Below are 14,341 nucleotides of genomic sequence, written 5' to 3'. Positions count from 1 at the left end.
ATTAGAATTAATGGACATGAAAGAAGAATGGTTCAACAGAAGATCTGAAAGTTACAGATCCCACATTTTTCTTGGACATTTTGAGTCTTCTTGTCCATATGGGTAATACTTAATACTTAAGTATTACTGCCAATTCTTATACAGGTCTAACATCTGTTTGGTAGTTAAAACAGGTGTTCAAGCTGGCAGCTAACACTATTTTCTTAGATTATTTTGGGCCAGTTACATGGAAATTATTATAAAGCACATGAATAGAAGCCTGAATGTCATCAAATCCAGGGATAAACATTCCAAAGAGACAAGAAGACAAACAGTAGAAAAATCTGTCAAGGCAAAACTTTCCCAGTCACCAGGAAAATAAAGTTTTAACTCACAGATGACAGGAGACAACCACACTCTGAGTATCACCATGGAAAAATATACTTACAAAGACTAATTAATTATATTTTAAATACTGTTTTTCAATGGTCTGACAGTCAGCTACTTTTCTGTAGGTATTTTGAAAAAGTTATACATGATGCCAAGCATACACTCCCTCCTTCCCACTGTAGTGAATTTAGCACTCATACATCATATGAAATTGATGAACATCAATTTGCCTAATGCAAAGATATGCAAACATAAAAGGAGAGATAAGAAGCAAAGGTTTTTCTACAATCTTATGGGTACTCTGCAATAGCAGTACATAAAATGTACATTTTTCACTTAGAACCCTCATGTTTCTGCCTCCTTTACTCTGGTTTGCTAAGGAAAGAGGGATAAATAATCTGTATGGCTATTGGTGGTTTTTCTTCTGCTGAACTAACAACCTGTGAATCCCCAGGCAAATTTCTACCAGATTTAACCAATGAGTGGAAAGATACAATGTCCCTATAAATTTTGCCAAATTAGTGATTTGATAAAAGATCCTACTGTACTTCTGCCAAAGAGAGAAACAGTTGTAGTGTGAGCTCCAGCTTTTTAGACTCCAGAGGAAGAACACTGGAGAGTGTCATTACTTTGGGAAAAGCCTCAGTTAGGACCTGAGTGTTGCTGCATAAGGAAGAATCCAACCAAAAGACACGCATCCTTAGAAAAACAGGTTTCAGTATTTCTGAGCTCAAGAAATCACTTGTTTCCATGCTCATAACTTTGAAGTGCAGAAATTCACATAGATCAAAGGGAAGACTTTTTGCATGTTTCTCCACAAAGCCCCTATGAACAGCCTGGCTCTGACTTCACCTCTCAGACCAGAAAGACAAGAAATCTGCCAATGCAAAGCAAAAGCCAAATGAGAAAATAGCTCTTTTGCTGGATGCACAGAATTTCAAAATGGCATCTTTGCATTTCTCTAAAGCAAAACACAATATTCTGCCATGAAAACATCACCTCTGCAAAGGTCGTCACTGTGTCACCATAATTTTTTAGTTATGGGCAAAAGGTGCTAACTTAGTTATAATCAGGAGATGCTGAGTGTGCATATCTATTGTACAACGTAGGGTTTTAAAACAAGGAATTCAAATAATTGCAGTTTTTGCACAGAGGCAGCACCTGTGCAACTCTGCAAGGCAGCAAATGCCTGGAAGAGGGCCAAAGAAGTAATTTTTACTTTCAAATATACGTAGTTAACTACAACAGTACCTTCAAATAGGCCTAGAACACACAAATAAAGCCACAATATATACCTTCAACATTCACTGCACATGGAACAACAGTAAAGGATAATTTTATAAAGCCACAGTTACAAGCACTAATGTCATAGTGCACAGTGACAGTACGTTATGCCTTTGAATATGAATGTATCAGATACATCCACTTACTGCCAGAGGAATATAACTAGAACTGAAGAATTCCAGGATGTTACAGAATACACAAAAAACTATCACATCATCTTCCCTTTGAAGCACATCCATTTCCTTTCTCATGTTGTGTTTGCAGCAGTGTGAAAAATAAAGTAATTAGACTTCTGACCTATCCAAATGACGATTTTATAATTGAAGTGCATAAATGAGAGGTGGTTGAGAATAGTGCCTGTAAATAAATTATTTCAATCTTTCTAAAATATTGTGGCCTTAAACTGTTGAAATACAAGAAGTACTTACACAAATATTAGTAATATAGCAGGGAGACATGCTCAGAATTGATAATGAAGCCAAGTAGCAAATGCACAGTTAAGGAAATCACAGGAAATTTTCTGCACAGTTGAATCAGCTTTGGCATGCACATAAAAGCCACAAAGCAGGTTGGACAGTAATAGCATTGTCTTCTGGCCCCATGGAGTTAATTTGGTTGTACTGTTTCCTGTGGACAGACCTAGGATGGGTGGGGAGGAGAGGAGGTTGTGTAATCTCACCACCACCCCCCTCTACTGCCAGGCCAGGTGCAGGTAACACGGTGGAAGAGGAGTCCCACAGCTGCATCTCCTGCCCTCTTGGCACCAAGGTGGGAGGTAACAGTGCAGCAAAAGACAGACACAGTGAGAGAGAGAAATCAAATGTTCCAAATGCATTCTCTGTAGTTTCCTAATACAAAACATTCACCTGAAAATACAAATATACTCATCCTTTTTCAGTGCAGGTAGAAAATGTAGAAAAAGACAAAACCGTTGACACCACAGTGAGTATTTATCAGAATTTCCTATCCAAAATCATAATTTACAAAGATTTTCAGTAGACTTGAAGTGAGGTACAGTTGCTTAGCCACTGGAAACCAATCCCTGCTGAAACTTTGCTGGAGTGTACTAACACTATGCCATGCTTCATTGTAAAGGGTTTGCAAACATAGAATAGGAAGCTGTAAAACTCTGAATACTGTCTTTGTCGCAAAATACATAATTAAAAGCTGTGTTTTGCTTCACATGCTTTACTGCATTTAAACAAGATAAAAAAAACAGTTAATGCCCAGGGCAAATAAGTGGAAAAAGAAAAGCAGTTAAAACACATTACAAGAAGCATTATTTATTCGCTTTTCTCTATATGTGCCTTACGTATACCCCCAATTTTCTGAATTGCTATGTACATATTACATTTCAGAGTTCAAACATTTAGCAGAAAAGCTGGAGGAAAAAAGAATATAAATGCAGCATTAGTACTTACCCTTATATCTCCATTTACAGCTCTGGAAGTGTGATTAAATGCATGTGCAGGGTCTTTGTTGTAAACTTTAAGGAAAGATCGGTCTTGAATATTCCTGGAATTAAAGAATCAGCAATGACAACAGATGAAAGCAGTTTTATTTACTTTGTTGCCTGAAAGTTTCAGGTAACAGACAAACATAGTAGGTCTGCAGTCGATCTACAAGAAAAGTGTAGATGCCATAACTAAGACGCACACGAACAAACAAAAGCCTACTTTGATTCTCTTTCCCATGGGAAGTATCATTCTTTCACTAGAACTCCACACCCATAAAAATTAGATAGTGTTAAGTTTCTTTCAAGATCCTGCCATGGAGTGAAAACACTTTGAAGACAATAGAACTTCAACATTTACACAGCACTCAAAAAGGTTTTAGTTAATATTTACATGTTTTATTGTGCACTCAGCCCACATAAATTTTTGCTATTCTAAGAAGCAAGAATATCAAAAGAAAAGCAGTCTTTCTAACTGTAATGAGGAAATTTTAATTATCAGCTTGTTCACAAAGCTGAAAAAATCCACAAAAGCTGAAAATTCAGTTGTAGATAAATTCTTCCTCTAAACTTTATCTATAAGAAAGAAAGTTTTTAAACAGAAAAAGTATTGCAGAAACAAATTAGCAAAAATTTTGATGAAAGCTTACACAGAAATAATTTAGATGAAAAGCGCTATAAGAATACTTCTGTTTTATTAGGACTCCACACTTTGATTAGTTAATTTTTTAACTACTACATTTAGGAAAGAGATGACAGTTTTTCATTTTGTTTCAAGACCTACCTTCCAATAATTTTATGGCTTTGACACTTGCCCTGAGCTCTGCTGATTTCTGGTTCACATTTAATCAGTAGCAAAACCTCCAATCTATGCTCACTTACATCCTTTCCAAGCTGCGATTCCTTTCATTTCCCTGTAGGTGATCTCTAGAGAATTTACTTACACATGTGACTGAATTCCTTTCCTCCAGGTGCAACTACAAGTCTAGTGAACTGATCTTAATCACCTGGATTATAATTTAAAAATGAAGGGAAGGATTGTTGGGCAGGTCCAATTTCTTTCTTACAATGTCATATTACAATCAGTGATTGCTTTGAATGGGTAGCTAGTCAGAACTTGTGTTGCTGTTGTAGATGTCAAGCAGTTATTAAAGAAGCCCCACAGCCTGAGAGACAGATCAGTGTCTTGTGTTTAAGAACTGGAGGGCTGATGAGAAGTTTAGTATTTATGAGTGTTTACTTGTAGACTGCATAGGAAAATAGCTACCTTGCAGCAAGTTCAAGTTCTTAAATTATTTATGGTAACATAAACTGTTTTCCATCTTGCAAATGTGACCCTTTGGCTTTGAGACCTGCACTGGGAGGCTCACTTACCATTGTCTGCCTCGGACTTGGGATTATGTTCTTCTCGATACAAAGCAAGCTCTCTCATCTTCCATTCAAGAAATGGCATATTATTCATTTAAATACATTTTGTCTGCTGTCTTTTGTGTCTGATGGCTATGAGATGGTACCCCAAACAACTGGAGTTTTTAAAAAGGCATTTTCCATAAATATTTCTTGTAGAAACATGACACTTTAAAGTAAAACATTGCTGCAAGGCAAAGCACCAAAATACCAGGCATTTGATCTCTGATATGAATGTATTTCACCTCCTGTTGCTATTCTATGATAAACATTACTGATAACAGGTATGTATTACTGTAAGTTTATTATTACTATAATTTGCATTACTGTAGCTCCCAGATGCTCTTGGCATGTTCAAAGGCCTCACTGATCTGTGTGCGCTGTGTAAACACCCAAGGAGGACAACTTTTCACCAACTTACAAGGTGAATAGGAGTCACAAAAGACAATAGAATAGCTGCAGGAAGATAAGAGAACAAAAAGAACTCAGAAGATCATAGTCTCTCCAGCTAGAGGAGCAGTAAACAAATCCTGGAACCACAGGCATGCTCTGAGTAGGCAGTGCAACAGAGAGAGTGGGAAGGAGACCAACGCAGTGGGTTTGCAGATGTCTGTGGACGACACCTTTCAAGCATGTTAGAGGGCTGCCTGAGAGAGAGGGAGGGCACTTGTTTGAAAATTAAAGATGTAGAATTCAAACTGGCATTATTCACCAAGTGGAAGCAGATGGCACTTGGTACTCAACAAGAAATGAAAAGTAGCATTGAAGTGGGCTTGGAGGAGCCTTCATAATGAAGACAAGTGGTTTAATGAGATGGAGAAGATACAGTCAGAGGGCAAGTGAAAAATGAATGCATGCAGAACAGTCTGCTTGTCAAACTAGGAAAATGATCTTTGTTGCTTCATTTGAATGGGTGAGAGCAAGCAAGATTACCTATTACCTGTGCCAACTGCCAAGAAAAGCCAATTACAGCAGTTGCTATTAAAAAGTTGAAGCATTACATTAGTGGTTTTTTCTGTGTGTGATGGGAAATGAAAGGCTGTAAAATAGGGATGTTCTGGAGTGAAAATCTGAAGTCCACGTTAGATGCAGAGCCCTGAACCACTTTAGGAAAAAGACTGGACTTAAATAGAAAGACAGGGCTTTGTACCCACTGAGAAAAAAAATTAAAAGAAGAAGACGAAGAAGACGATGACGAAGAAGCAGCAGAAGACGACAAAGATGATGAAGAGAGAAGAGAGAGAAAGAGAGAAGAGAGAAAGAGAGAGAGAAAGAGAAAGAGAGAAAGAGAGAGAGAGAAAGAGAGAGAGAGAAAGAGAGAGAGAGAAAGAGAGAGAGAGAAAGAGAGAGAGAAAGAGAGAGAGAAAGAAGAAGAGGGGAAGGAGTATGATGGCCTAATGCGAGGCACAGAAGAACAGGGAGCAGACTCTGAGGGAGATGGAGAGCTTAAAGACCTGACTGAAAGCCCTCTGTTTAAGGGAAAGAAAGAAGAGGATTGAAGGAAGACAAGGCCAACAAAGGAGAGAAAAAGGAAGATTAATTTCATCTGTTCTCTGAGAGGAGACACTGACAAGATCTTGTGAAGAGTAAGGAACGGAAATGGAGAAATGGTTGTGGAAATTATTCAAAGATGGTGAAAATGCATGTTATGGACTCCATTAACCTGGAATTAACCTTGAATTGCTGAGGTTTCCTAAGTGAGAAGGCTGGCAGAACTGAAGGAGGGAATTTTGTTATGAAGGAAGTCAGCTGGGTTGTGGGATTTCCTCTAGAAATGCTCAACAATACAGGCATAGGAACAGAGGAAGCAGATGTTGGGGTCGAGCCAGACCTGAGGCTGGCAGAGTGACGCCTGCAATGGGAGCAAGGGAAAAAAGGTGGAGTGGCATCAGGATAATCAACAACCGCATTCTCAAGGGCATGAAGTCATAAACTGTTAGTCTGAAACTCAAGGGAAGATAGAGGGATAAAGGGAGAGAGAAGGAGCCAATGGACTAGATGATGGTTGGAAATAATGCACTTGGCAACAGAGGTGTAGTAACCCCTATCATGAGCCAATCAGTTGATCTGATCTTGTGAATAAACTGTTTGATGTATAAGAAACTTGGGTACATGTTGAAAGATTATGATGTTTGATGAAAAAAAATCAGATGGTTCTTCATGTAGGCATTACAGTGGCCAAACAGGGGTGTGGCAGTCTGCAAAGCAAGTAAGATTAAAATAAACTGAAATCCAAGAGACTAGCTAATGACAAGACACTGGACAGACAGCCTGAGGAAACCAAGACAGAGGTGAGAAAATAGAGTGTGGTGCTGTTCAAAGATTAAGAGCAGGAATTGGGAAATTGGATTGGGAAGGGCTAGAAAAGCTCCAACTTGCTCTTTTAACTATAGCATGATAAGGAGGAACACCTTAGCCATAGGATCTCCAGAAAAAAACAAGGCAGCAGTGGACAGTACACTCTTGCACCACAAAATTCTTCTGTATTAGTGGCAGACAAGCAGAAAGCAAACAATTTTTCTGTGTTCTCCTTCATCTTCTTACACAAAAAATGGACAAATCCCTGTCCATTTTTATCACAGTTCATTTATAAAGTGTAACATGTCTGTGGTGTACCTGAGAGCTTTATTTATGCATAATTTGAGACTTCCTAGAGACCCTGCGACCCTGGAACTTCTACTGAAGAAACCTGGTTAATTAAGAAGCTGCACTCCCACAAAATAAAGGATAGAAAGGTGAACCATGTATTGACCAATCTCTAAATTAGTGAAGTGACTGCATCAGCTGCTGCATCCTGACATATAACAGGAAGGTGCAGCAGTGGTCACCAGTGCCACCGAGCTTTGGCTATGTTAGATGTCTCAACTGGCACCGTTGAGAGGACATCAGTGACATTCGTGTTTGTTACTTCAGGCTCATGAGATCAGGCTTTGCACTCCCAGCAAAGAAACAACCCATCTTTTCTGTAAAAGTTTATTCTGTATTCTATATTTTAAATGATTGTGTCTCTGTCAGAATTCAATAAACATATTAAATATGTGAACTTTTGTACATTATACCAATATTTCTACAAGGCATGCCATTTATCAGTGGCTTGTGCAATGAATATTACACCTACAGCTAAGGGTATTGTCAAACCAGACCTCCTGGATTACTGAGATACCACTGAACATGCCTTTATGTGTCAGGCCACTCTCTGTCAGATACTTATCAACCCCATTCCTTTCTGTTCTATAAGTGCACAACAAAACAAAAAACCCCAACCCCATGAAACCAGGAGCTAAAATTCCATGTCTTACCTCACATCACACAATTCATAGTATATATTTCTGCTCTCATCCTTGATGTAAATGGCGACGCTGGGTGATTCCAGCATTTTCATTGTCAGCTGCTGGGGGAAGGCACTTACAAAAAGGGCACGAATTGTGTCTGTGCTTGTGATTTCATTTGGCATCCTCAACTGCTTTGTTTCATCTCCATACTGAAGATACAATACACCTGCAAGCAAATGTAATAGGAAGTTACATATTCTTAAATACACAGTAATGATCTGGTTTCAAAGCCTATGTGGAACACAGACTAAGCCCATAATGAAGAGAAAAACCAGCTCACCCTCTTTAAAAAATAAAGCACATATGTAATTCTCCTTTTCAACAGACTATTGGAATAGAGCACAGAACAATTATATGGTTTGGTCCTGATGAATGTGCTAGTCCCAGTACTGAGATGCCTCTTATTCTACTTCAGTTAGATAAATCAGAAGTTACAAATCCTAATGGAAAATCTCAAACACACCAAGTTGGCTCTGCAGTGGAAGTTGTTGGTAAATCACAAGGTACTTTTAAAAAAAGTAGCTGAGGAAGAAATTTATCCTTTTATAGCATTCAGCTTTCCTTATACATAACTTCACACCAATAAAACCAAAATTTCATTTTAGCTCAAGGAATTTTATATTCACAGTTCAATTTGCTGGCATTATATAGCATAAAGCCACAGGTGAAAACTCCTTCCAGGAGTAAAACTGAGGTATTCCACAAAAAACCAAGAGCAATTTTGGAACCGTTCACTTTCACAGAACTATTAATAATCATGCTTAGTGCTCAGGGAGAAACATAAGTAATGTTAAATGCAGAATTGCAAAATATGGACATTCTTATTCACTCAAGACAGAACACCTTTCTGATACAGCTATTTTCAGGGAATGGGAGGCTGTGATACACTCAATAATGGAAAGAAAGATGAATCATACAGAACAGGGACTGAGGGAAGGGGTAGAAAGTACCTCTTCCATGATGCCTGTGTTGGCCCTGCCAGGCTGGTACTGCATGAGTTTGGCCCATGAGCATTGCTACACCTAGTCCCATGCCACTGTGACCTCCAAAGCCCTCTGAGGACTAAAGCACTCAGAAAGAGCCATCTCAATTAACAGAAGAAATCAGTCTGAACTTGATGGTGTTGATGAGTTCTGACCATGCTGGGTCTAGCTCCTAAAGAAAACCAAAAGATCTTCTCATGAGCATCTCCAGTGTGGGAAGGTTTATTAGGACCTGCACAGCAGCAAACAAGCTGCCACAGAACTGCAACTAAACCAAGCAATTTCCTGGGATGTACAGCACTAGGGGGAAGATTCAGAAGCAAGTGTTCAGCTGAACTACTTTGGATACAAGGAGATGGGGACTGGTAAGCCCAGTTGAGTGCACTGTGCTGTTTCTGAGCCATCTTAGATGTCTCTGTACAACACTGCATTGTCCCTTTACTGTCTTGCTGTCTGTACAAGATGGAGCAATTGTAGCATCCACAGTGGCGTAAAAAGATGGCAGATCACAGAATCACAGAATGGCTGAGGTTGAAAGGAGCCTCTGGAGGTCATCTGGTCCACTCCTACTCCATTCAAACAGGGACAGCTACAGCCACTTGTGCAGGACAGTGTCCACACAGTTTTTGTGTATCTTCTAGGACAGAGACTCCACAGCCTTTTTGGGAAACTTGTGTCAGTGCTTGGTCAATCTCACAGTGAAGAAGGGTTTCCTGACATTAGGGGAAATCTCGTGTTTCATTTGGTGATTATTTTCTTTGGCCTTGTCACTGGGCATGAATGAAGAGAGCATGGTTCTTCTTTGTAGCTATGACATTTTATGAAAAATCCTTTCCTAGGATTTTTCCCCTCCTGAGGAGCTGAGAACCTCAGGAGAGAAATGTAAACAATAACTATCTGCTGCTGTGGAATGCAACAGGTGCATCTTCCATTGGTTCATGTAGATTGTTTTCACTTGATGACCAATCACAGCCACCTGTGCCAAGGCTGTGAGCAGTCACAGGATTTTGTTATGCATTCTAATCTATTCTTGTTCTTTGTAACCTTCTAAGCTTTCTTTTCTCTCTATTCTTTTAGTATAGTTTTAATGTAACATTTTAGTATAATATATAACATAATAAATCAGCCTTCTGAAATAGAGTCAAGCCTTGTGTCTCCACACACAGAGAGTTCATCTCAACACTTCTTTGCCCCCTCCCTTCAGGTTCTTTTGTACATTGATGACATTACTGCCCTTGAGCCTTCTCTTCTGCAGGCCGAATAGTCCCAGCTCTCTCAACCTGTCAGAGCAAAGAGGCTCCAACGAAGTTAAGAATCCTTGTGACCCCTACTGGATTCTGTCCAGTCTGGGAAGATTTTGTGCTGCCAGGCCTTTGCATCGACCAATAATTAACACAGGTGGGCTAAAGCCTGGCAGAGCATTTTACACAACCTGAATTCACCCCAGCAGCTGCAGTGCAGATGCACTGTGAAGTTGTTTTCCCATGAGCAATCAGGAGGATTGACGCTCAGTGCAGTTGCCATCAGTCATCAGGAAATCTCAGCAAATCACAAAAATTTAGATGGCAAGTCAGTGAGTCACACTTGAAAATCAGCAACAGGATGGGCACTTTATGGTGCTGAGATACAAACACGGAGCAAAAGCAATGGGGAAAGGTGAGGTCCTAGAATACAAAGGCAATTAATGAAAAGAAAAGAAGGCATTCCAAGCTAAGATGAGCCCTGTTTCCCCTTAGTCTTTAATATTTTTTTAATATTAATCCTATGTTTTCTGTAATTGCTACGAATGAGCAGAAACAGTCAGATGTTCCTACAATCAGTGGGTAATTTTGCTTGCACTTAAAGAAGGAAGATGTTAACTTTCCTGAATACTAAACAGACTACTCAGCATCACCTAACTATTATTTAATATTAGGATGCTTTTATAAAATAGAGCTGTTAACTTAATCTTCGTATTATTATCAAGAGCTGATACTTCTTTCTTCATTAATACTGCACTCAAACCCCATAAGAATTCTACTACAAATTTCCATTTTCCTTTGCCTGGAAAAACTTTTTCAGACTGAAATTACACTAGTTTTCTTTCAAAGACTGAGAGGAGTTTTCTTATTACCTTTATTTCTAATGCCGATATTTAATGAGCTATTAAACCATTTTTCTCTTTTTTTAATTATAATTTGAGACATCATTTATTTTTTTATGTTCATCATTTATGTCTTTATGTTTCTAGGTAAAATTGTCTTTTTAGTGCTCAAATATTCTATGCAGCTAAACATTCTTCAGGATTCAGAAACTAACTACATTTGTAAAAAATTAAACCAGTTAATGATTGCATTTATTTCACTGTTCCAAGATATTCAAAGACATACTCATTTTTGATGATAGCTTTCAGTTATGAAAAATTTCTTCCTTATGAAGAACATAAGGAACCTTCTATGTTTTGGCATTTAAACTTTCTTGGATTTAGTGGCAAAAAAAAAAAATCTTTTTTTGACTAAAAAGACAGGCTTTGCATACCAGCTTTGCAGTTGGGTGTGACTCACTTTTCTGCCCAGTTTAAAAGTTAGCGCCAAATTTAAAAATGCTAGTTTTGCATTTCAGACCACTAAAACCACACTCAATATTGAGCTACTGAAACCATTAACACAGAGTAAGTGGCAGAGTTGAAAAATCTTCCTTACACAGAAGTCAAAATCATTGCAGAACAGTCTTGATTCTGCCTGTGCTTCAATGCTCCCACAAAATACTGATCCAAAGCAAAATCACAGTTGTCCTTGAGTCCTGAATTTTCAAAGCAAATATGCATATTATGCCTTAAAACAGACACCTTAAACATACAACTTGGAGAAATGCTTTGGCCCCAATCTCACTTGAGAGAAAAAAGATGTTTTCAAAGGCATAATAAATTCTTTTTTTTTTTTTTTTTTTTTTTTTTTTAAATCACATGCCCTTAAAAAACCCTACCGCCTTTCCTCTTGAGTTGTCTGATGCACATCATGGTACAACAATGCTTGAGGGCATTTCCTATTTGACAGAACTAACTGCTCACTTCTAAAAATCCTTTTAGAGCATGACAAAACAAAGAGACTCAAAATCCATTAGTTAAAATCATTCACAATATTTTTCTTCCACACATTGCCCAGGTGAAATTCTGAGCACCAACAATACCCAGAGGTTCCACTTCATGTAAGTTGCTGGAGCTCTGAGGTGTTTTACCTTCAGCTAAAAAAAACCACTCCCATGGAGAATAAAGCAGGAAGAAATAGAATATAACTTAGACATGGTTTTTGTTAGGGCACAGAACATACGTCAGTAAAGCTGCAGGAAGATAATTAAACACAAGGGATGCTCCTGTCTCCATGTTCCCTCAAGTCCCTCTTGCACTTACTTATGCTTCTGTTACAATGGATTTACCTGAAACACGAAGATTGTGCCCATTTTTATATGTCACAAATCAAAGAGGACTATGAAATTCCCTGCTGCTCCAGGACGACATGTATGAAGATGACTGTGAACAAGGTAACAATGCCACGCAACAGTTCTGAAAGTGCACATCAGACAATGCTGTGGCTCCCACTTCCAAGAGCTCTGAGACACTGCCAGCCCTGCACTGTCCTATAGCTACAACACAAACCAGAATGTTCAGCCATCCTCTTTGTTATGTAGTATAACTTAGCTGCAGAAATACCTCCGGAATTTTTGATCGCTCTTCACCTACAAGCAACAGACCACAGACTTAAACACAGGCCACAGCAGAAAACATTTGCATGTAGGCCTCAGTAATATCAGCCTGGTAACAAATTGCTTCACAACATTCCTGTCAACAAAGAGGTATGCTTTAGAGAAGGGAAATTAAACACCCAAGAGGCAAAAGAACATGTTCAAAGAAAGGTTTACAAGTATCAAACCCAGATCTGATGATGATCCCGTGAACACACCGCATGACTGCCCTTTCCTTCCCTACATACAGAGCTCTTTCAAAACACAGTATTTTCTGCTCCCTCTTTATCAATGGTCAGTGGCAGGATGTGCAAATTATTTAATCATTTCTCTCAGGGATGATCTACATGAAACATAACACAGTGTGATGACAGATGCAGAGTTACCCTGACTCGGGTGGCTGAGCCCATCCGTGCTGGGTTGGGATGCCCAGAGCAGCCTCCCTGTGCCTTCAGCCAGCACAGCTCTGAGCTCAGGCACACACACCACGTTCACAGACAGGCCTTCAGCTCAAACAGTGCTGCTGAGCTGCAAAACCCGCCTGGGAGCTGAGGACATGCCTCACAGAGTGATGGTGAATCCCACCTGAGCACGCGGGGTCTTGGCTGGCTTTAGAGCACGGATCTGCATAACCACAGCAGGGCTGGCACAGAACCAATACTGATAAGACCACAACTCCTGAATCACAACTGGTAAAGGTTTACCAGTTTTACTCCTTATGGCAAGAGCTAATGTCATGCAGGTGCCAGGAAACCACCCAGCTCACATCCCTCAGCACCTCCATCACATACACGGTGCTGACCTAACCCTGACTAAGCACCACGATATCATGGTTATATTGCTAACAATGATCTCCATGCAGGGCAGCTTACATGCTTAAGAGAACTTTAATCACCATTACCTTTTGTTTAAAGAACAAAAATTACCTTTAGAAATACGTTATTTAAGAGAGGAAAGTTAAATACCTGATAAAACAAGAATAAGTAAACAAACAAGATTGTGTCCTCTTCTGTAACCTTTACAAGTATCTGCTAATTCTCTCAAATGATGGATTTTAAATAGAGAAATACAATTTCTCACACAATTGTCTTATAACAAAGAAGAAAAATCTGAGGCAGAAAGTTAAATAACTCCTCAGTTTAATGAAATAAAATACAGTTAAAGATTACATTTGAGTTAATGAGTTTCTTTTCTGTGAAGCTACAGGACTCCCTCTCTATAGGCAAGATGTCTTTACAAATTTCTGCATTGAAATATCTTACTGGCATTTGGCAATACCTTAATCTAGCTGAAGAGAAGTATTAACTGATGATAAAATCTGTATTTGGCTGGTGTAGGATGCTTGGGCACTGTAGCACTGAAACCCTTCCACAGAACCAAAAACCATTGGCATGAAGAAGGCACCCTACTCTCTTCCAACACAGCTTTTGTGTGTATCCTCTGGAAATTCTGTGTCGAATCTGAAAATTTCTAGTAACAGTAAAGCTAGTTAGACTGCAGCAATCAAAACCTGGATGTATTGGGAGCTCTGGACCTCCCTGAAATATAAGGTGCAAAGCATGGTATAACTAAAATGGGGAAAATGCCATTAGATTAGTTCCACTCTTTACCCCTAACCATCAATTAACCATATCTTTTTGAAAAGATGGGCCATCTTTGTCTTTTCATGCTGCTTTAGCTTGATCTGCCACCATAAGTCACTGTCTCTGTCTGGACATTCCCTCATGCTGAAGTCAGCAGCAATGGTAACAAGCAAAAGTGAGAAAAAGCATCCTTGTTTCTTACTTATATTT

General features: G+C 39.1%; 1 protein-coding gene across 14 annotated transcripts in view; it reads right to left on the bottom strand.

Annotated features, from left to right (window-relative positions):
• KIAA1217 (KIAA1217 ortholog) overlaps positions 1–14,341 on the bottom strand; it is a 177,640-nt gene that overhangs the window by 70,462 nt on the left and 92,837 nt on the right. For all 14 annotated transcript variants that reach the window (XM_041408966.1, XM_041408955.1, XM_041408952.1 and 11 more), the window contains 2 exons: positions 7,813–8,011; positions 3,075–3,168 (listed from right to left, as the gene is read on the bottom strand). In XM_041408966.1, coding sequence (XP_041264900.1) covers positions 3,075–3,168; positions 7,813–8,011 — 293 coding nt within the window. The remainder of the gene's footprint in view (positions 1–3,074; positions 3,169–7,812; positions 8,012–14,341) is intronic.

This window comes from Onychostruthus taczanowskii, unplaced genomic scaffold (assembly GCF_017590055.1).
Source record: "Onychostruthus taczanowskii isolate IOZ18803 unplaced genomic scaffold, ASM1759005v1 scaffold3, whole genome shotgun sequence".
Classification (NCBI taxonomy): domain Eukaryota; kingdom Metazoa; phylum Chordata; class Aves; order Passeriformes; family Passeridae; genus Onychostruthus; species Onychostruthus taczanowskii.
This window is presented reverse-complemented; position numbering and strand designations above follow the sequence as displayed.